Source organism: Macaca fascicularis, chromosome 4, assembly GCF_037993035.2.
Source record: "Macaca fascicularis isolate 582-1 chromosome 4, T2T-MFA8v1.1".
Classification (NCBI taxonomy): domain Eukaryota; kingdom Metazoa; phylum Chordata; class Mammalia; order Primates; family Cercopithecidae; genus Macaca; species Macaca fascicularis.
Genome location: NC_088378.1, coordinates 169735029 through 169759095, shown reverse-complemented (window position 1 = coordinate 169759095; position 24067 = coordinate 169735029). Strand labels below are relative to the sequence as shown.

At 48.6% G+C, this 24067-nt stretch overlaps 1 protein-coding gene across 11 annotated transcripts in view; it reads right to left on the bottom strand.

Moving 5' to 3' along the window:
• Window positions 1–24067, bottom strand: part of SLC22A23 (solute carrier family 22 member 23) — a 192733-nt gene that overhangs the window by 52474 nt on the left and 116192 nt on the right. For 9 of the 11 annotated variants that reach the window (XR_012434320.1, XR_012434321.1, XR_012434322.1 and 6 more), the window contains one exon: window positions 4159–4327. The exons of the other annotated variants lie outside the window; for them this stretch is intronic. Coding sequence is in view for 6 of the 9 variants with exons in the window: in XM_045389933.3 (XP_045245868.1) it covers window positions 4159–4327 (169 nt within the window). In the remaining 3 variants the exon portion in view is untranslated. The remainder of the gene's footprint in view (window positions 1–4158; window positions 4328–24067) is intronic. 11 annotated transcript variants of the gene reach the window in all.

Sequence of the window (24067 nt, the reverse complement as noted above, 5' to 3'; positions counted from 1 at the left end):
TTAAAACTGTGTATTTCAAAGAATTTTTCTGAGGTTTTAGAGTATATTTAAATAAATGAATGCCTTACCTTGCCTACCACTAAACCTCAGTATGTTTCTAAAATGAAAAAAAACAAAAACCCGGCCCTTCTCACATGGGTCAGCCTGCATACCTGCATAACTGCATACCTGCATAACTGCATACCTGCATAACTGCATACCTGCATACCTGCAACTGCATAACCACACAACTGCACAACTGCACAACTGCATACCTGCATAACCGCATAACTGCATACCTGCATAACTGCATAACTGCATACCTGTAACTGCATAACCACACAACTGCACAACTGCACAACTGCATACCTGCATAACTGCATACCTGCATAACTGCATACCTGCATAACTGCATACCTATAACTGCATAACCACACAACTGCACAACCGCATAACTGCATACCTGCATAACTGCATAACTGCGGCTGCTCTGGAAAGACCTCCTCTGCCACTTCTCCCTCGTCAGGTGTCCTCCTGCCTGTGACAGGTGGGAGCAGAGCCTGGGGTGAGGGAAACAACCCTGTCTGACCTCTGCTCTCAGGAGTCTGAGTCGCCAAGAGGCTGTGCCCTGTTCTCCTAGTCTAGGAGAGAACACTGGTGCAGGCCAGCAGCAGAGGAAGGGGCAGAGAGAATCTGCAGGGGTGGGGACGCAGGATGGAAGCTGAGGGAAGACAGGGGCCTGCCGGGTAGAGGGGGTGAGCTGTGGCACCAGCCCGTATGACCAGCTTTTGGTGGCAAAATATTGAGAGTTGCTTGTTTTCCTTTAACGAGCAAGTATTTATTGCATGCACCAGGGTGCCCAGCAGCCTACGTGGTGCTTTGGAGCACCGTATCTCTAAAGAGCAAACAAGGAACAGGGGCCAGGCAGGGGAAGACAGAACCAGGTGTGGCAAGAGTCGGCCGCTTCAGGTCCAGGCTCTGACAGGAGCCAGTGGGGGTCAGGGGACCGCAGTTCTGTCCTCTATAGGATGGGCTGCTGAGATATGAGGGTGGAACCATTTACTATTGCAAAGTGCTTGCCATCTGTACTGGTACAGTGGGAAGCACAGAGAAGCATTTGTTAGACAAATCAGCACCCTCGAACTCCGAAACAGCTACGCCCAGCAAAGGCTGCCACAAGGGAGGGAGCAGAAAGGCTTCCTTAGGAGATAAAAGGAAAAAAGCTGCCCACTCCATCCTTCTCCAGAGAAACTACCGCTCACTCTCTGCTCCTTAAGGCCCTGCTGGGGCAGGAGGGCTGTCCCGGAACACGCTGTGCTGTGGGAGGGGTTTGAACATCCCACTCTGGGACAAGAGCTGGAGGTAGCCCCAGCAGAGGAGCTCAGTTCTGGCAGCGGTGCCTGCTGAATGGCGTCTCCGGCAGGTGGCCTTTTTCCATCTGCTATTGTGGCCCCTGCTGCTGCCCAGGTCCTCATGACACAGTCGGCAAGAACCAGGCTCTTGGGAAACCACGCCCGCACCCTCGCGGTACGCCGACTACCCACACCCGCACCCTCGCAGGGACTCTACTACCCACACCCGCACCCTCGCAGGGACTCTACTACCCACACCCGCACCCTCGCGGGGCATCTACTACCCACACCCGCACCCTCGCAGGGACTCTACTACCCACACCCGCACCCTCGCGGGGCATCTACTACCCACACCTGCACCCTCGCGGTGCATCTACTACCCACACACGCACCCTCGCGGGGCATCTACTACCCACACCCGCACCCTCGCGGGGCATCTACTACCCGCACCTGCACCCTCGTGGTGCATCTACCCACCCGCACCCTCGCGGTGCATCTACTACCCACACCCGCACCCTCGCGGGGCATCTACTACCCACACCTGCACCCTCGCGGTGCATCTACCCACCCGCACCCTCGCGGGGCATCTACTACCCACACCCGCACCCTCGCGGGGCATCTACTACCCGCACCTGCACCCTCGCGGTGCATCTACCCACCCGCACCCTCGCGGGGCATCTACTACCCACACCCGCACCCTCGCGGGGCATCTACTACCCACACCTGCACCCTCGCGGTGCATCTACCCACCCGCACCCTCGCGGTGCATCTACTACCCACACCCGCACCCTCGCGGGGCATCTACTACCCACACCCGCACCCTCGCGGGGCATCTACTACCCACACCCGCACCCTCGCGGGGCATCTACTACCCGCACCTGCACCCTCGCGGTGCATCTACCCACCCGCACCCTCGCGGTGCATCTACTACCCACACCCGCACCCTCGCGGGGCATCTACTACCCACACCCGCACCCTCGCGGGGCATCTACTACCCGCACCTGCACCCTCGCGGTGCATCTACCCACCCGCACCCTCGCGGGGCATCTACTACCCACACCCGCACCCTCGCGGGGCATCTACTACCCACACACGCACCCTCGCGGGGCATCTACTACCCACACCTGCACCCTCGCGGTGCATCTACCCACCCGCACCCTCGCGGTGCATCTACTACCCACACCCGCACCCTCGCGGGGCATCTACTACCCACACCCGCACCCTCGCGGGGCATCTACTACCCGCACCTGCACCCTCGCGGTGCATCTACCCACCCGCACCCTCGCGGGGCATCTACTACCCACACCCGCACCCTCGCGGGGCATCTACTACCCACACCCGCACCCTCGCGGGGCATCTACTACCCGCACCTGCACCCTCGCGGTGCATCTACCCACCCGCACCCTCGCGGGGCATCTACTACCCACACCCGCACCCTCGCGGGGCATCTACTACCCACACACGCACCCTCGCGGGGCATCTACTACCCACACCCGCACCCTCGCGGGGCATCTACTACCCACACCCGCACCCTCGCGGGGCATCTACTACCCACACCTGCACCCTCGCGGTGCATCTACCCACCTGCACCCTCGCGGTGCATCTACTACCCACACCCGCACCCTCGCGGGGCATCTACTACCCACACCCGCACCCTCGCGGGGCATCTACTACCAGGGCAGGGGCGGGGAGGCAGTACCACTAAGCCAAAAGATAGGTGCTTTCTTCCCTCCCAGGCACCTGAGCAAAGGAAGCTCAGCTCCCCTGAACCCTTAAAGCAAGGATAAGACTGACTGCATGGCCAGAAATTTGGTTTTCATTGTTGACTAAACAGTAGCAACACAGGGTCACATCCATAATCTACTTATAGGTAAGGTGAGAGTATCAGCATGGAGGGGGATGGGAAGGAAGTTTGGGAAAGGAAGAGAAACAGCATTTACAAAAGGGGAAAACAATCATTTTCAGGGTAAACATTGCTCTATCCATGGAGCAATGGTTTTCAGTCTTGACTCAACATTAATTCCCTGGAGAGTTCTTTAAAAAACCCAGTTGCCCAGGTCAAACCCCCTTTACCAGTGTGTTTAGTGCCTTCCCCCCTGCCCCCTGCCCGGAAGCCAGCAACTCAAAAGACTTAAGGTTACCCATAGTTCAAAAAGGCATATTGGACTGATACTGAGCAGGGGTGGGCAAGCTATTTTTTGTAAAGGACCAGATAGTAAATATTTTCAGCTTTATATAATACCATCCTGCTGCATCCACTCAACTCTGCGTATAGCCAGAAGGCCATAGGTAATACCTACGTAAACACATGAGCATGGCTGTGTTCCAATAAAACTTTAGTTACAAAAACAGACAGTGGGCCCAATGTGACCCACAGGCTGAAGGTTGCCCACCCCTCACCTAGAAGAGATACGGAGGCTTTTCTAAATCACTCCTTTAATATCTCCAAATTTCCCCCTCCTAACACAAGACCCCCACCTCCCTGCAAATCCATTCATAAAAATTCATGTCAGAACAACCCTGTGGGGTGGGTAGCAAGTAGTTCTAAAGCCAGACTGGCCAGTGGATTTGCAGATTTTTGGAGCTGGGTGAAGGGCACGGGGGACTCATTCCACTCTTCTGTCTACTTTTGTGTATATTTGAACATTTTTCCAAGACAGAAAGTTCAAAAAATAACATTTTTTAAAAAGAGAGGAAAACCTTCTCAGACAGAACCACAAGCTGAAACTAGCGGGAAGTGTGGGGATCCTGTGTCCTGCCCGGGGCTGGGCCTTCAGGAAGCACGTGCAGACGCACCAGCCCAGCGCGCTGTGCAGAGGATACTCACGACCAGTAGAGCAGCATGAGCAGGAAGGGGCAGATGATGAGGGCCTGCAGCACCTGCCAGTCCCGGCACAAGGCGGCTAGCCCGGGCATGAGGAACTGGCCCGCCATGGCCACGAAGCTCGCCACCATCGTAATCATGAACCGTTTTCCAGGGGGGCACAGCTCTATTCCTAGAACACAGAACCAATGAGAGAGAGATGAGTTCCCCGCTCGACAGCCCGAGGAGTCCTGGGTGCACCTGGGCCAGTGCACTGCTCAACCCACTGATGACTGAAATTGTTTTCATCTGCTGCCCACCACAAGTGCCCTATGTGGTGTGCCAGTGTTTTATGGGCACACTGAGGCTCCAACTGGGAAGGGAATCAAGATGGTGGTTCAAGGCCACAGGGCTAGTCGACGACAAAGGGATGCTATAATTCAGAGGAGTTTAGCTCAGAAACCAGGAAACGGTGCTGCCTATGGGACAGATCACCCATTGTTCCCACTTCCTCTGCTCTCCAGACGTCACTGAGCTTGCTGTCCAGCACGTTCCCCCCTCATGCCCATCCTGTTGCCATTCCTTCCTGTCCATGATGCAGTATCAGGGGCCATCTCGACCTCTAGACAGGATACCAGGCATGTCCATATACTCACTCCCACCCACAGGCACCACCCGCCCCTTCTTCTGCTTCTCACTCCAGGGCTCCTTGAGCAGTCCGAGCTCCAGGCAACCTACTCACACTGTGAGATGGAGGGAGACTGAGTTGAGTCCCAGTTTGTCTATTAAACAAGACAAAAACCAACAATAAAGCTGACTCAGATCATACAGCAATGACCCTACCACAAAGCCCCTTCTCCACGTGGGAGTTCTGTGGGCCACTGCAACACGGTTGAGTCGCGCATCCTTTCTCTGTCCCTATTGGACAACTTCCCCTGGGCAAGGCCCATGTCTAATTCATCTTTGTAGCTCCAAAACCAAAAACAGTGTCTATTTTCTACAAATGCCCACTGAATAGAGGGGGACCACGGCCCCTCTTATTTGCAAGAATCTATTCTTTTACTTTGACCTTGAGTCAAAAAGATGATCAGAAAACTTTAATCTGTGGCACCCAAGTGACAACCAATACAGACCTCCTACATGAATCACCATAATGAAAGCCCTAGTAGAAAAAGCAGCTGAGTTTTATATGTATATATATGTGTGTGTGTGTGTATATATATGTGTGTGTGTGTATATATATGTATATATATATTTCCCTACAGAGCATGTATGTTTATTTGCTATTCTCCTGCTATACGCAGTATTCTCTAAAGGTTTCTTGCTTGCTTGCTTTTTTAAACATAAGGTAAAAACAAGAGGAAGGAGGAAGAGGGGGAAGAAGAAGAAGAAGGAGGGGGAAGAAGACAGACCCTTCAGAGAGACCACTTTTATGCCTGTGTGTTGGAGGCTGTTCGGACGGTGGGCTTCATGGATCAGCTGTGACGGCTCATCTGCTGGCTGTCTAGAGACCACAGCAGAGGTAGGAGGTCAGAAGGCAATAAGGGAAGCAGACTAGAGAGAGAACAGATGAATTATGCTTGGCTACAAGGATATCACCAGCCCTAACAAGGAGAGGGTGCTATGCCCGCCAATTCCTACAGCAGCTCATCTGCTGGAAAAAAATACTAATGCCATCAGAATTTCCATTCCTGCTCAGCCACAAGCAAACAGATCATCATCATAGCTATCAGTGAACAAGAGAGAAACCAGATTTCACCGATGATTGCTTATAAAGAGGCTTCTACCATTTAATTAGGAAAACAAGATTAAATGGCTCATTCCTGGCCATTTGCTGCCATGCTGTTCCTTTTGGTACCATAGGTCAGGTTCACTTAAAAGATCGCTGCTTAGCAGGGTCCAGATCTGGCATTTCTGCTCTTACAAACAATAAAGAAAACAAGGTCTTTTAAGAAAAGACTAACAGTTGTAGGTCTTGTTTTCATTTATTAAGCACAAGCAGTAAATTGGCTGCTATGGAAACCAGAAATCTACATTAGCCATGGTAAATTCAGTGTTGGAAGCTCGGCATGGGCTAGTATCAGATAAAGAAATTCAGCACTTGGCCTTCCAGGTAGCCTTTAAACAAAGTCAAAGAGATAATGTGGAAATAGCATGATGGTATCGTATCAATGGTTTATTGGTACAGCAGACATATATATATTGCTTGCTGTTTTTCTCTTCAATACCTCTCTTTAATTTAGTGACATGATACAATGAAAATATCTGCAACTACACTTCTTTTACCGGAGTCCCCCTTTGGGATGTCTAACCCCACATCCTAATCTACACTGATGTGATGTCACACAAGGGATCATGAGGCCACTTCCCAGACCAGGTTCTAGGTTTGCAGATGAGCAGGGAAAATGGTCCCTTGCTGGGCCAGTCTGGCTTCAGTCTCCCCTTGCTACAAGTGAATTGCTGTGGCTGGCATATCTCTTAGTGTGACTGTCAATATGACAATTATTAAATGGTCATAGTTTTTCTTCCAAAGGTTCTCTCAATCTTCTCCTATACGTAAGTGGTCGGTGTGGCCCCTAACTCTTTGCTGCCTAAACTGTAGTGTGTGAACCTGCTGTGTTGGTATCGCATGTGAGCTTGTTAGAAATGCAGCCTCTTAGGCTCCACCCAGACCCAGAGAATCAGCATCTGCATCTTAATGAGCTCCCCAGACAACTCCTTGAGAAGCACTGGCTCACTGTATTTCTCCCGAACTGTAAGCATGTGTTGCCTGGCAGACACATCTGGGGGAGCTGAAGAAGTGGAATAATTTTCTGACCTCTCCACTCCTTCTGTTTTTGCTAGGAATCCTAGCAGGGCCTTGACTTTATTTCGTCAGGTAGAAAAATGCAGGGCACTCCAGCAGACTTGGTATTTTAGCATTCCTGCCGAGGCGATGGGAAAACACAGTGGCTTGATGGAAGGACACAGGTGTGGCCATCTGCAGTTAACTACCTTTTTTGTCTTGCCTCCAGAAAATCTTTCCAAACTGCTTGAATCTAACGACATTCTGAAGGTGGCTATAAAGATGTTTTCGTAAAAGAAAGCAATGATTAAGAAACTGCAGGCACTTGAGGATTGCCATTAATCACAACTTTCTCTGGAAGATGACAAATTTTTTTTGGAAGTGGGAGAGGAAAGAACACATGAGGACATTTAAGCCTCGAGTCCCAGCATCCGTCAGGAGGGACGGGGACTGCAGGTAGATCGTTTTTGCTGGGCTCTGTAAGCAGAAGCATTTGGGGCAGCAGCTCCCACACTCTGAAGATGGTTCCGGCTCCCTGGCCAGGGCCACTGGCCTTGGGCTTGAAAGGCAGGGAATGATGTCCCCAATCCAACTGTCCCTTCAGGGCCTGGCTACTGTGGAGAGTAGATCACTCACGGACAGGCATCCACAGTGCCCGTGGAAGAACCTGGATGGCAGCTGTGTCCCGGTACTTGCTAGAATCAATTTATTTGCCAGTGGAGCCAAACCCAAATCCTTTGAGTGGATTTTCATTTATGGGCAGCAAGAGTCCCCCTGATTATGTAAAACATTTAAGGGCCACAAGAAAATGTCCTGGGTGATGCAGCAAAGATTCAAACATTGAACTATCTCAAGTGGCCAGCATGTAGCACTTCCACTGCTGTGGTTACAAGCCTGGACTCTGTAGCCAGAGTGCCCAAGTTCAAATCCTGCTCCTGGTACTTAGAAGCCGCGACCTTGGTTTAGTCAGTTAGGAGTTCTGTGCCTCAGTTTTGTTGTCCGCAAAATGGGGTGTTGTGAGCACTAAACAGCATATAGTGCTAGAACGTAAGTGCTATGTGTTATAATCTCATGCATTATTTTTCCAGATTTTGGAATACTTGCATATATATAATGAGATATCTTGGACAAGGGACCCAAGTCTAAACACAAAATTCATTTATGTTTCATATAAATCTTATACTCATAGCCTGAAGGTAATTTTATAAGAGATTTTAAAAAATTTTGTGCATGAAACAATATTTTGACTGTGACCCCTCACATAAGGTCATGTGTGAAATTTTCTACTTGTGATGTCATTTAGGTGCTCAAAAAATTTCAGAGTTTAGAGCATTTCAGATTTCAGATGTTCTGATTAGGAATACCGAACCTGCATAACAATATAATTATTGCCAAGTTGTTCTTTGCTCTCATTCGACATGGTGAGATCCTGTCTCTAAGAAACAACCAACCAAACATACCACCGTTACTTTTCCCCTAACACCTTAATGAAGAATGCCTACAAGCTACTCTTGGCAACTAGATACACTTTGTCGATGAGCAGAGAAATTACTGAAGGTTGTGAGGATGAAACGGTACGTAGCTGAGACTTAACTGAGGCATTTGGTCAGTGAATTAACACGGACCACGACCAAGTCTGAGCACAGAGGCTGCCCCGAGGCTCTGATAGAAACGTGACATTGTTAGGAGGCCACAGCTCTGGGAGATTTGCTTTTCAGAAGTTGTGAGATTCTTACACATTTTCAGGAGGAAAAGAACATTGTACTTCCCAGGGTAGTCACTTCATGTGAAGGAGGAGGAAGGCCTGAGGGAGTGGGGTGTGGGGGTTTGACATGTCATGTGGTGGCGGCTGCAGTCGCAGGCATTTGCTCAAACACGAACCCCGGTGCTGCAGGGAGAGGGCTGACTTTGAGGGAGGGGCTTCTAGATAATTTGGGTGGGTCTCATCTCATCTGTTGAAAGCCCTGAACACAGAGCCGAGGCTTCCTTGAGGAAGAAGAAGATTCCACCAGTGGACAGCAGTGCCCGCCCCCGTGCCCTCGAGTCCTGATGGCTGGCCCTCCCGCTGGCCCCTCGTGGATGTCAGCCTAGCCACCCCTCACAGTCGTGTGGGTCAATTCCTTACAGAAAATCTCGAAATAGATATCTCCTGCTGTTTCCTTCTCTCTGGTTGAACTCTGAGACAGAGGTCAGGGGGTCCTGCACATCACACAGGGTCACACGGGGCCTCCTGCAAAGCCCATCTCCGAAGCTGCACCCCCCTCCCCTCCCCTTCTTACTCCCCACTCTCTCATCCTGTCCCTGCTTCTCTTCCCCGGCCAGCCTGGACCAGGTCCTAGCCTCACAGGGACCGTGTGTCAAAACACCAAGCTCAAGGGACCGTCTGTCAAAACACTGCAGCACCCAGGCAGGAGCCCCAGGGAAAATGCAAAGCTCTGAGCTGTGCTACTGGGCAGGGCTCGGCCCCAGCTCCAGCGGCTAAGGCATCTGCCCACCGACATACCAGGAGTGACCAAAGTTTTAACATTCTCCCCCCACCTCCCTCACCCCCCACAAACACACACACTGATCTCACTGTTGGATTCAGTAATTACAAATAAATTTTTAAAAACCCTTTGAAGCCAATCTTAAAAAAAAAAAAAAAAAGGGCCCATCCTCCCATAATGCACAAATGAGTAAAACACAGCACTTACTCTTCCTCAAATACGTTTAAGAAACCCTTGAATGCTTGTGACCATAGGGAGAATACACCTTTTCTTGGGATTGCTAAGTGCTCCCGGCTTCTCTGAAATGAGAGTACAGGATTTTTCTGGACTGGAGTTGGCTAGGAACAAAGGAATATATTAAGTTGACTGACAATACTTAAGCCAGAGGACAGGAATTCGCAGAATCGTGCCCGCGGAACACAGCGTGCCACGCGGGGCACAGGATGAGGCGCCAGCTCTGGCCCAGCGGTGGGGGTTAGATTCCTCCCGGGCTCTGCTGGGCAGTGTGAAGTTACTCAGCAGCTCTGAGCCTCTGTGTCCTTGTATTCAAGGTAGATAACGATCATACCTACCACATAGGGTGGTCATGAGCAAACAACATTCACGAAGCACTCTCGAGTGCACCTGGCTCGTACTGAAGCCACGGAAGCCTTCCGCACAGACACCAGGCCACCCTGCTAAGCGATCAAGCTCTTCCATCTGGGACGTAAACTACACCGTGTTTTAGGTAAAGCTTGGTCAAAATGGACTCAGACAATGCAGTGTGCCAACCCCGCGTGACAGCACTCTTTTCTTTCTGGGCCTCTGCTGTCCAGGGAGGGCTGGCCAGGCTGCTCAGAAAGATAAGTGTCTTGTGGGGAAGGGTCTTTGACCTGCCACAGGCCTGCCACAGGCCATATCTCCCTCTGCAGGGCTTCATTTCAGCCAGAAAGCCATGCGCACACCCCCACTACTCCTCACTAATTTATACATGGAAATTCTGAGGAAAGCCACAGAGCCGCAGGGAGGTCTGAGTCGAGCAATAGCAAGGCTCTCAGGAGAGAAGAGCTCCCGATGAGCCCAGCAAGGACGGAGGACCCACTTCCCTGGCACCTTCCACCTCCAAATCCCTTTGTGAGAGAAGCCAGCCCTTGTGACGTCCCAGCTGTGCTGCCCTGGGCACTCTGCAGGCCCAAGGCCACTCTCGGGACAGGGAGAGTCTGCGCAACTCACCGGCAGAGGGAGGTGAGACGGGCTCAGGAAAGGACAGCGAATGCCCACACTGCTCAGGCTCCCAAATTAAACACAATTCCTGGAACAGGCCTGCGGAATGAGAAATCCATCCAGAGGCCACTGCCGAATGGCCTGGCCATCCTCTTCCAAGGGCAAGCCTCTGCGAAGGCCGACTGGGCCACTAGGACACGGGGCCTTGGGGATCCCACTGCCCAGCCCAGCCCCAGAACACACAGGATTCAAAGAGGCCACTTCTCCAAACCCGCTGTCCTTACGAGTGGACTACCCCCTCCTCCCCTCTCCCAACCCTCCTCCATTATCCACTACACTAGAAGCCCATTTCCACCAGCAGAGGCAAAATGTGGAAAGGAAGGAGGTGCAGCTTTCTCAACAGAGACTGGAGGGCTGGCCATGCTGCCTGCCTCGCTGGGCTTCCTCCAGCCTGGTTCCGGCTCGGCCCTAGGCTGCTGATATCCACCTGGAGAGCCCTCTGAAGACAGCCCCATCATCCTGGACTGCGCCCCTCCCTGGCAAGGTGGAGAACTGCAGGGAGCTTCCTCGCTGGCCTCACCATCTCCCGGACCACCATGCCAGCCTCTCTCCTCTTCCCTGCACCCTCCCTCCTTCCTGTCGCTCCCCAAGTGGGCCTGGAAGTTCACACCACTCAATAATTACTGCCACAGGCAAGGACGCATGGCCCCCAGAATCCTGGAAAACAGACTTTGGGACATGTGATTGTGGAATTCCTTATTATAGCAGAAGGGCCTGAAATTGCCAGTCATGGAGACCCAAATAGCATTTGAGGGTATGACTGTAAAAGGTTGCTATTACAGCTCGACATCTCCCCTTCCACGTGAAGACATCCTTTTTCCTCTCAACTCAGGACCTCCCAACCCAAAGGAATGGTCAGAAGAATCTGAAAGAGTAGTTTTCTCCATTTAGAGAAAGAAAAAATTTAAACACCAGAGATATCGTAAGTATTTCTTACAAATCACATTCCAGTGTCTGCCAGACATGTGGACATGGGCATTAAATGCTCAAATGCAGAAATACTGAATTAATTATCAACCGAATACCTATCATGTCTGCAGTACTAGGTGAACTAACAGCTCTCACTTGCTGAAAGCTAAATGCTTTGGGAGGTATTTTTCATGCATTCATTTAATCTGCGCAATGACTGCATTATGTAGGTATTGTTTTTAATGCTCATTTTACGTGACAGGACCCTGAAGCTCGGGGTGATTAAGTGACTGGTCCAAGATCCCACAGCTAAGAAATCAACCAGATGGGAGTTGAAGCCAGTTTCCTTGTATTACCCCACATCTCTGTGGGCAGAAGCTCCTCTGTGCCCCACCAGAATCTAAACTCCAAGGACGGAAGGGCTTCTTACGTTTTGCCTCCTGCTGCTCGTCAGAGCCTAGGACTGTGTCTGACACATGCCAGAAGCTCAGATAATTGTCGCATGAATAAACGTAAACGTTTTTTCCTCTCTAGTTGTCACTTTACCTGTGCCCCCCAATCAATTATAGTCACCATGGAAGAGATTGGCCAGCGAATCTGTAGAAGCTGGCCTGGCACCCTACATGAGAACTCATCAAAGTCTACATCATGGTTCTACATGTTCATACGTGGATAATAATTTGAGGAAAATCAACCATAAAACCCAACATGAGCCACAGAGTTTGGTTTCCTTTCAGATTCCTACTACCTTCTGTTTTTTCTTTAAAACTAACATTATAATGACTCAAACGAGAAATAGGGATTTAAATGCTCAGCAACCTCTTCTGTTTAAAAACAAAGACTGATGCTCAGCAGTACATGCTTACGAATTTAAATTAATGACACTTTTAGTCTCCTAATACTTAAAAACAGCAGAAAAGGCCAAGAAGAGGAATGACTTCAAATATCAGAATCCCCTCCCAGCCACTGGAATTCTTTCATTTCAGGTCTGTCGTTCATTTTCAAGCTAAGTGAAGGAGCAGAGATGGGACAGAGTGGCTTTAAGGTGGAGAGCAGTTTACCACCCCGGTTTTCCAACAACCAGTTCCAAAGTGACAATTCCCAATCCTCAGTTTTTCTGGTGCTATCCATTCTATGGATCAAAATCACATGCAGTGAGTGACCATGTTTGTATAATTATATCACGCTTTTGAGCAAACGGAAGCCTCACAGGCCTTCAGATTTGAAACCTCTGAGGCATGTGGCCAAATAGATGAGCCCTAAATTACTTCCAGCTCTGTCCCATAACAGCCTGCTCTTAGTTCCCCAGCTGTCGAAGGGCTGGGAAGATTATCTGACTTTTATTTCTCATCATCAGTGCCATCATCAATTGTCATTATTTTATGAGCTTGGCAAGCATCAGGGAATCAAGGGCTGGGTGTATGGTAAACAGAATACATCTCAATACCAGTTCATAGCATCATTACTGTGTAACATCTAGTATTAGTAAATACATTTTACTCTTTGGCATAATACTCCTAAATAGAGAAGAATTATTAGCAACTTAGTCTTTCTAAGTTAAGTCTTCCTTTTCTCTTCTTCTCTCATTTCCCCATCTTCTCTTGCATCTGGATTTAAAAACACTTTTCTTTTGAATGTTCATACATTCACAAAGAAGAGAGAATCATGCCATGAATATTTTGGATATTTTGCCCTTGTGGTTCTTCTGCCTTTTTCTCTCTCTTCCCTGTAATATTTTAAATCAGATTCCTGAAACCATGTCATTTTACTTTTAAATACAAATACGTCTCTCCTAAAAAAGACATTTCACATCTAACAAAATTAACAGTAATTCTTTAATATTATTCAATATGTAGTCTGTGTCCAATCTACTCAATTACTTTAAAACAGTCTCTTTACAGTTTTTTTTTAAAATCAGGATCCAAACAAGATCCACATATTACATATCTTAATTCTCCTTCAATCTAGAGCAGACCTCCCCCCACCCTCTTTCCCCATGGCACTTGAAGAAACCACTGGTTTTATGTGACTTTCCCATGATGTTGTTCACGTGTCCCTTCATGCCCTGTTTTACTCTCTACACTGGAAGTTCCACCTAACGTCTGGTGAGACCCAGGTTCAGGTTTTTGGAAGAGCGTATTGCAGCTGGTGCCTGTGCATCACGGTGCTGCCCTGCAGGAGGTCACCTACAGGGAATGACGCCACCACTGATCCATGGAGCAAAGTGGCGGTGCCTCAGTCTCGCGTCCTAGAGTTGTTCGCCAACATTTTCCCTAAAGGTTTCATTAGGGAGTGCAAAATGGTGATTTGATTTTCAAATTCCATCCTTCACAGTGCACTGTTTTCACCTTGAATTACTTTGGAAGGAAGAACTTGTATTCAGCAACAAGGGCCAGCTCTTCGCCCTGAAATATGGTCAGTTTGGAAGAGGCAGCACCATAAAATCACAGTCACTCTGGGTGATGGATAATTTCACACCACATGTCCCCCTCCAAGGGCTCCCGTTGCACTCAGAGTGAAAGCAAAGTCTTTCACAGTGACCCACATGATTTCCACCCCTCCCACATCCCTCAGACCACATCACCTGCCCCTCCCCGCCCCATCGCTCCACTTCAGCCACACCGGCCTCCCTGCCTCTCCTCTAACCCAGTGAGCACATCCCCCTTCTGGGCTGTGCACTCCCTGTCTGTCCTCCCCAGAGAGCTGCACATCTCCCTCCTCCTTTTCTCAGGTCTCTGCCTAAGCACGATCTTGCACGGAAACTTTGCCCTGACCATGCTATAAAAAATGGTAAGCCCTGCCCTCTTGCTTCACCATGTTGTAATCACACAGAGGAGGGTGCCTCCCGGACAGTGGTTTGCAAGTGTGGCCCCAGACCCGCAGCAGCAGCCTCACCTGGGGCCACCATTTCAGAAACACAGAGTCAGGGCCCTTCTCAGTCCTACTGTATCAGAAACTGAGGTTGGGTCCAGCAATCTGTGCCAACAACCTGTGCAGTAATTCTGACACTGGCCCCACTGAAGAACTGCTGCAGTGTACTTTGCAAATATTAGCCCCCGAATTCGCCTCATAAACGGATGAGGTTGGGAATGGTGACGATGCTGCTGCAGGGAACACCCTTTGAAAAGCAGTGTTCTGAACACTGCAGAGTCTTATACCTCTCAGCCCCGAGATTCCATAATTAATTTTTCCATTATAGCGTTAGCTTATTAAAAATAAAACAAAGCAAAGCTGCTTTAGAGCTTATAATGCCTATTGGCCGACTGGCCTTGGGGTAACTGGATGTTGGCTTTTTTTTTTTTTGAGATGGAGTTTCATTCTTGTTGTCCAGGTTGGAGTGCAATGGCGTGATCTTGGCTCACTGCAACCTCCGCCTACTGGGTTCAAGCTATTCTTCTGCCTCAGCTTCTCGAGTAGCCAGGATTACAGGCACCTTCCACTGTGCCGGGCTAACTTTTGTATTTTTAGTAAAGATGAGGTTTCACCATGTTGGCCAGGCTGGTCTTGAACTCCTGACCTCAGGTGATCCACCTGCCTCGGCCTCCCAAAGTGCTGGGATTACAGGCCACTGTGCCCAGCCTAGATGTTGGCTTTTTAACCAATAACAGACATGTAACTTTTTTTTTTTTCCCAATGAAAAAAAGACTTCTTCCAACACCCAAAGGGCAAGGCAGGCAGAAGCACAAGGAACCTGAAGTTGCAAAGAAATTCAAAATTTCTCAGCCTATTTCAGATGAAAGGAAACTCAGAGAACACCCACCAGGGTTGGCAGAGTCAAATGCCAGGCAGATAAGGAACGTGTGAAGCCCGCCGGGTGCTGGGGCGGAGCCTGTGGCACATCGCCTGGTGCTTGCCCAGTTTAAAGGCCTTTAAATTCAATTAGAAAACAAAACACTGTCTAGGTCACACAGAACATGAGCAGGGTCAGGGTCCGACTGCACACTGCCAGTCTGCAGCTGCTGATCCTTGTCCAACCTGCTCATTTTATTCAAGGGGAAAATAAGGTCACAGAGTTAGTTGGTAGTAAAAGCAAATTGTGATTTCCACACCAGGGGCTCTCCGGGCCTCTCGCCACCTTGCCTTTGGAGAATACAAGTCCCTAGGATTACTTTTGGATTTTTGCAAAAATGGAGATTACAATAAAAACAAAAGTTGAAGTTGATAGAATATACAGCAGTTAAAATTAGCTTCCTCCTCCTCTACCAAACCAGAAAGTCCTTTCATGTTCTATTCAGCATAATGGCACCAGCTAATGAAACAAAGGTTCAGATCAGGCCAGCAACTGGAAAGGGGTTTTCAAGAAACAGGTCTGTGATTGAGGAAGATACTAGCAGGTGGGAGCAATAAGTGGTCTTCCTCTAAACCCAAGCGAAATGGTGCATCCTCTGCAGCGGCAGAGGCTCTGAGACCTTCTAACACCCATGCCGTCTTGCTCTGGTGCCATCTTGTTCTTGGGCCATCTTGTTGTTGACAGAGCTTGTCTCACACAGTGTCTGCATTTGAATTTCTGCCCCTGTGGACAAGGCCATGAGGACTCTAACACTACAGAACACGAGTTCTCAGCCAAGTCCTGCCCCAGGAATTTAGTGCCAGCGTCCTCCCTGAGTCTCAGCCATCTCAGTGACGAATTCCTCTCGTTCCACGTATCAGGTGGGGACAAAGCCTCAGCGAGCTCTTAGTGAGGCTCTCACATCCCCCGCAGGGGACTCGACGGGGCACAGTGCGTGTATCACACCCATGCCCTGCTGCGTGCACAGCTGGAGCTGGCAGATACGTGCCAAGCTGGGGGCTCTTCTTCCCTAGGGGCTCCATCTCTCCCTCCAGTTCTATAGATTGGTGCAAAAGTCATGGCGGTTTTTGCCATTATTTTTAATGGTAAAAACTGTAATTACTTTTGCACAAAAAAAAACCCCCGCAATTATTTTTTCACCAACCTAATTAGATACGAGTTTATAAATGAGTTGACTGAAATCTGGACTCTTCTCCTAGGAGTGGCTGCTGGAAGTTGTAGAAAATGCACACACACAGATTTGCACCGCACCTAACTCAGCAGTTAAGCAAATGTTTCCCAACAAGGTGGGAGGCCGCGAGTCAGAATGTGTGTGTGATCACTCACTTGGGTGGCGGGAAGGAGGAGACAGCACCTCCACACCACGTCCACATTGTTCTCACCTGGACTGCCACAGTCACCTCTGACGAGGGCATTTGCTGCCAAACAGCTCTTCCCTTTAATCCATCTGACACCCTGCTGGCAGGTTACTGCCCCTAAAGCCCAGCTCTGTTCTATTTCAATAGCTAAAAATGCTATGTCAGTCCAAATTCTGAGCCCACCAACCACGACCCTCCATGATTTCGTCCCAGGCCTATTCCCCTTCTCACAGGCTGCTCTTCTCACATAACTCAATGCTCCTGGCAAGCCAGATGGTTGTAAGCCCTACACTGCCAAGCAGCGAGCTCCTTGGAAAGGAGAACCACTTTCTCACCTGTGTCCTTCCTAACATCTAGCATCGTATCCAGCACTTACCAGATGCTAACACTCCCTGAATCAGACCACGGAAATGAGAGAGGCACAACTTCCATGTGGAAATTTATTACCCAAAGTGTTCAGCTAACAAATTGAGTAAATCAAGAAATGACTGTAGTTTTTATTTGTTTGTTTTGTTTTTGACAAGGTCTCCCTCTGTTACGCAGGCTGGAGTGCACTGGTATGATCACGGTTCACTACAGCCTTGACCTCCTGGGCTCAAATGATCCTCCCACTTCAGCCTCCCGAGTAGCTGAAACTACAGGCACATGCCACCATGCCCGGCTGAGTTTTAAAATTTATAGTAGAGACAAGGTCTTGCTACATTGCCCAGGCTGGTCTTGAACTCCTGAGCTCAAGCAATCTTCCTACCTCAGCCTCCCAAAGTGCTGGAATTACAGGTGTGAGCCACTGCTCCTGGCAGACTAGCTTTCATTAAGCATATTTACACAAGGGTATGAGTATCCGTCATGAATGAAGCCTCTGAGGGCTCTGCACTGAACACACATGCACAGAGTTCCTCAGCGCTGCCTCAACCACAGGAGAGCCAGGAGGCCTGTTTGTTGGAGCAAATCTCCAGCCCACCCCACACAGTGGCACTCAGTGACTATGCATGCCCAAGGCGGAGGTGCCACTTACAGAGCTGCCAATGGGGCCGCTGGGGAGAGTGGTGAGTATTCAGGGAGGCCGTGTAGGTGCCAGGTACTGGGCACAGTGCCTTTTGTCATCTGCACAACAAGCTCTGTGGTAAGTGTTAAAATTCTTTTTTTTTTTTTTTTTTTTTTTTTAATCCTGCTTTGTCCCACCCCCAGTGTTAACATTCTTATTTGAAGCTCAGGAAAAACGAACGCATTGACTCCCGTAAACGCAGGTAGTAAAAGGAAAAGCTAGATTTCAAGCCCGGGCTCCTGCAGAGCCCTGGTGGGAAGGTAACAAGAGGCAACAGGGCAAGGACCTGGGCAAGTGTTTCCCGTGTACTATGTGCTCGGGCTCCACAGAGGGCAAGGACAGCCTGGTGTGGCAACAGGCGCACAGAGGCCACAGGCTGGGCTCGGCCTTGGTGATCCACGGGGACTCCCTCAGGTCCTGGGTTTTCAAATTCGTGAAAGGAATGTGGAACAAGATCACAAAGTTGTGAAGGGGCTCAGAGGATGTCACCTTGAAATATGGAAATATGCTACTTTCGCATAAGGCTTATTTTGAGTTGAAGGCAATTGGAGAAAGAGCAGATGCAGGTAAAGCTCTCTACCCACCTTTCTGCTTAGAGGCAGGGCACAAATATCCCTTTGTGAAGCTGTCATCACCCCGAAACTCCCCCCTTCTCCCACAGGAGCAAGAGGAAGTGAGATGACTCACCACTGGGGACACTACCGACTTGAATCTGCATAAACAAACCACACGAAATAGCCCCATCTTCCATCGGGTTTCCCCATATATTTACCTTCCCACAATCTACTGCTCCTAGAAGCCCCCAAGCCTTTTCCTTTGTTTTGTCATTTCGCAAATCATATATTGCTTTCTGTTAAAATGGTATATAAGTTCTTAGGCTTAACCATTTCTTTGGGCTTTCATTTCTTCTGTGAGACTCCCCTGCACATGTAAAAATTAAAATATTGACATCAAGTACAAGTATGCCCTTTTCTCCTGTTAATCTGTCTTTATTTTTTATTTTTTGAGGTGGAGTATCACTCTGTCACCCAGGTTGGGGTGCAGTGGTGTGATCTTGGCTCACTGCAACCTCCACCTCCCGGGTTCAAGTGATTATCCTGCCTCATCCTCCCGAGTAGCTGGGATTTCAGGCGCATGCCACCACGCCCGGGCTAATTTTTGTGTTTTTAGGAGACGGGGTTTCACCATGTTGGCCGGGCTGGTCTTGAACTCCTGGCCTTGGTCTCCCAAAATGCTGGGATTACAGGTGTGAGCCACTGCGCCCAGCCTTAATCTGTCTTTAGTCAGTTTTATTGACAGGGTCCCAGGTTCTAAACCTAAAAGGGTAGAGGAAAACATTTTTTCTTCCCTTAGAGTTGCATCCTTAAAATTGTACCATTTCATAACTATGTGATAATGTTTGTAATAAAAAGAACAATGCTATTAGAGATTTAAAAGCCTATACAGAATTAAGAGTTTAATTATATAAGATGATGTCACCTTTTGGGTTTCTTGCTCTTGTCTGAGAACATTAGCTCTTTCTAATCTAGAACCACTATTCCATCAACATTGACCAGATGGGGAACGTGGAGCAAGAGAGGTCCAAAGAAGGTGCCCAGGAGGGCCCAACAGAGAAAGTGACCCCTAGGCTGAAGCCTGAACAATTTGGTGGAGGTGCCAGATGAAGAGGGGATGTGTGTGGAGAGCACAGAGCCGCAGAGGGAATAGCAGGGTCGAGGGGAGGGAGGAGCCAGTCATTCCTCAAGTGATGCAATAGCTCTGTGTCTATTACTGCCATTGCCGCTAAAATCCATGTCAGTCTCCTACCAATCAGGATTTTATATCCTTTAAAACTCCTCTCGCAACTTTAATAAAAATTAGAACAGTGTGCTTTCCCCGACCCCCAATCTGATAATCCACCACCAGGCACCCAGGCCTTAGATGGGGGCAGATGGTGATCTGTCTTCAAAGACTTTGTCAAGCTTTGTTACAAAGCTTTCTGTTTTCTGTTCATTCCCCAGGTGCAGCTGATTCCCAAGCCCTGGTCCTGTCCCTCCTGGGATGAGAGCCTCAGCTTTCCAATTCATAACGTCAGAGGCACGTGAACCAGAGCAACTCCATCTTAAACAGGAGCTGAGTGAAATGAGGCTGAAACCCACTGGGCTGCATTCCCAGATGGTTACGGAATTCTAAGTCACAGGATGAGACAGGAGGACAGCACAAAACGCAGGTCATAAAGACCTTACTGATAAAACAGGTTGCAGTGAAGGAGCCGGCCAAAACCCACCAAACCCAAGATGGCCACAAGAGTGACCTCTGGTTGTCCTCACTGCTACACTCCCACCAGCGCCATGACAGTTTACAAATGCCATGGCAATGTCAGGAAGTTACGCTACAATAGGGGAGGCATGAATAATCTAACCCTTGTTTAGCATATCATCAAAAAATAACCATAAAAATGGGCAACCAGCAGCCTTTGGGGCTGCTCTATCTGTGGAGTAGCCATTCTTTCATTCCTTTACTTTCTTAATAAATTTGCTTTTACTTTGCACTGCAGACCTGCTCTACATTCTTTCTTGGGTGAGATCCAAGAATCCTCTCTTGGGGTCTAGATCAGGACCCTTTTCCTGTAACAACAACGGTTGAGGAACATCTGAGCCTCCTTATGTAGACATATGAAATTAAAAATGTGTCCATGAGAATACACCTTCCCTCCTCTCCTCTCCCCGCAGGGGAGGTGTTTCCTAGCCCAGACAGCGCTCCCACAAAAGCAGTGTTATCCAGGAGGGATGGCCTGGAGAAGGGAGTGGCAAGGGCAAGGGCTTTGAAATTGGTTGGAATTTCCATTTTCCAAGTACCAGCTATATGAATGACATTGAGCAAGAGGCTTAACATACTTATGGCTCTCTTCTGAAATGGCAAGAGGTAGTATCTGGAAGAACTGTTTGTGAGAGTCAAAGAAAGTGATGATATAAGGTAAAACGCCCGGACGACACATTCTCTCTAGTGCCTTCAAACAGCACATTAGTATAATAATTCAGGGACACAATTAAGCAGCCCTGTGGGCTGGCCTGAGGACCCATGCGTAACCACAACAGAGTCTATGACAAATTCCCCCTTTAGTTCCAGGTAACCATGATATAAATGAACTTTTGTAAACGTTTATAATTCTTGCAAAAGTTGGGAACATTTTACATAAGAATGGCAACTTGCAAAGTGACCTGATTTCTAACCACAGTATAAGGACCTTTCTAAACGATCCTTTGTGTAAAGGCCAAAAACGATTTTCAAGGTCCCATGTGAAAAAGCAGGAGACAATTGCCGTAGCAAATTTATAAAGTGACAGAGTGCGGCCCTTGTGGAAAACAGATGGGGCTACTGGGAAAAGGGCAGCCCCGTGACGTGCTGGAGACATGAGAACCGAGAGTCTGCTCCTAGGTACTTGTGGGTTTTGATGGGATCTGTCTGGAAAGGATACGTTTACCGTTTGGGGAAACAGAAACTGGGGCAATATGGGTTTAAGGGAAGGATATTTAAAGGACTCATGTCTTCACGCTTCTGCTCCTTCTTTCAGGTTCAGGTTGAATGAGGAGGGGCTGGTCTCTCATGTTACATATAACCTTTGGCATTCCCATCACCAATGCCTGCTGTGGCACCTTCCCCTCCTTTCACAGGGTTGAAGGTGGCCTGCTGTGAAGTCAGGGGTCACAGGGCTCCTGTGAGCTCCTGGCTCTGAAGGAAACACATTCAGAACACAGCATTTAACAGAGAGAAACACTCACTCCCCACACAGACGTTGTCGAGAGGCTGGCCCGAGTCACAGATGACCTCAGAAGCTGTTTCGAGGTTCAGTGGAAAGAGGGGTTCTCAGAAAGCCCTCCCTCGGATCAAGTGGAGAGGAAAAATGTTACATATGAAGGATTGAAATGTTAAAAAAAAGTTATGCCATTGAAGCATACTTTTGGTTGTAGTTGTTCAAAAGACTTTGTTCCAAAAGCTAACTTTTATACAGTGCAAGAGGCTGTTTCAAGGTGAAGTTTAGAGGACACACCTGAAACTTTTTAGAATGGCAGATGTCAGACCTCACCGGAAAACTCCGAGGTGGATGGGTTTTGTTCTCTCTCTCCCTCTCTTCTTCCAACTCCTTGGGTCCAGAACATGAAAACCCAGAAAAAAATCACAGTATTACTCTACTTAGGATGTGACTCTGCAGTCACTGGTTAATCACTGCTCCAGGGTTAGGTGGCATTCAAATGTAAATGCTGTGATTACCAAACCGTCTCAGACTTCTTCTGGGGGAAAGTGTTCAGCCAGCACTTCTGATTCACGCTGGGCTGCCTTTGACAGAGTTGGCAGAAGAGAAAAGAAGCAAAGGAGAAGAAACCACACGCACAGTTCATTTGTCATCTGTTGTGACCGAAGCTTCCCTGTCAAGCGAGGGGGGTGGGACGGGGGAGCGCAGGAAGCAGAACACAAGCTGGGAATAAAATTTCAGGCCGGGGCCATCCTTTCCGTGCCTGTAAATCCTTTAAAAGAAAAGTTAACGGATTTTTAAAAATCATACAACTTAAATCTTCTTGTACTTCTTTCATTTCCTAAACAAATCCTAGGGCCCAAGTGATTATCTATATTTCGATTCATGGATAGAGGAAGAAATCTGTTCAGTAGCATTGAGAAGATAATCCCAGGCTGGGCATGGTGGCTCAAGCCTGTAATCCCAGCACTTTGGGAGGCTGAGACAGGTGGATCATGAGGTCAGGAGATCGAGACCATCCTGGCTAACATGGTGAAACCCCGTCTCTACTAAAAAAAAAAAAAATACAAAAAAAACTAGCCGGGCATGGTGGCGGGCGCCTGTAGTCCCAGCTACTCGGGAGGCTGAGGCAGGAGAATGGCGTGAACCCGGGAGGCGGAGCTTGCAGTGAGCTGAGATCCGGCCACTGCACTCTAGCCTGGGCGACAGAGCCAGACTCCGTCTCAAAAAAAATAAAAATAAATAAATAAGAAGATAATCCCGGTTCAGCAGCACCTAAACTAGCATTTTGTTCTTCTAGGGACGTACCACGGGTTTAAATTTTAGGTGTGTCTGCGTGAAAATGAAAACTTCTTTTCAGTTACCATTTTGTTTCAAGATGGAAGCCTGAATTTGAAATCCAGCCCCATGTGGTTTGCTGTTTTAAGACTATGTGTCTCTTTAACATAATTCTCTTTCAAAAAGTCATTGGCCAACAAATTGAGATAAAACAAAATTTAATGAAATACCTTACTTCATTTAGGCAACCGAATACTGAAATTTGAAATTCATAATGAAGTATAGCCCCAGAAACTATGGAAGTGAGGCCACCTGGGCTCACGGCTCACCTCCTTTGAAACACACACACACACACACACACACCTTTTTCTCTTCCAATCTGCAGAGGTCCCTGAAATCAGTGCTTCTCCACGTGGGGCTTCCTTGGCCCACAGCATCAGAGTCCCCTGAGGCCCTGAGCCCAGATTCCTAGAAACAGATGTTTTCCAGATGGAGCCCAGGAAGCCAGTCGATGGGGGGCCCAGGAAATTCAAACCTTGAGGAACTTTTGCCATCAAATGTCAGCAAAACTGCTGGAATTTTTCATCTGCCTGAAACTGCCATCACACAAATAGCATCTTCACGTTAGTGTTGGGGAGGAAAACCTTTTCCTCCACCCTCTTAGGGTCAGTGCTTTGGGGCCTGTGAATTAAACTGACAAAAGACAGGTTGGCAAGAGAAAACACAAAGTTTATTCACATACATATATCCGCAGGGGCGTGCCAAAAATGGCTCAGAGAAGAGGTTGGAATCTGGGGCTTTACATACCATCCTAATGCAGGGAGGGGCTTAGGATTTCAAGAGACAGTAAATAGTGGGAAATGACTGAGAAATACACGGGGAAATAACATAAGGGAAGGTTTGTTTTAGCAAGGTGTGTTCATGCAATTTCTCATCCTGCACCAACTTCTCATCTTTGCCTCTGTTGGGAGAAATCTCCCTTAAAGGGAGTTTATGACAGTTGAATTCTTTGGGAAAACTCTGTTTCCAGGTAGACGGGGGAGTTCCGACAAACCCTTGTCCTGCATCTGATGGTTCTCAAATGCTGTCAGCTCAAAATAATCCTTACGGCCAGTGGCATATTCTGAACCATTTCAGCAGCAAACAGAGTCACTGCATTTCCTCATCTATTCCTAACCACACTCTTGCCATGTAAACAAGTGCTAATCCCATTTAACAGGGAGGACCCAAGAGGTTAGTTACCAAATAGGCCTTAGGTCATATGGTTTATAGTATCCAGGACTTGA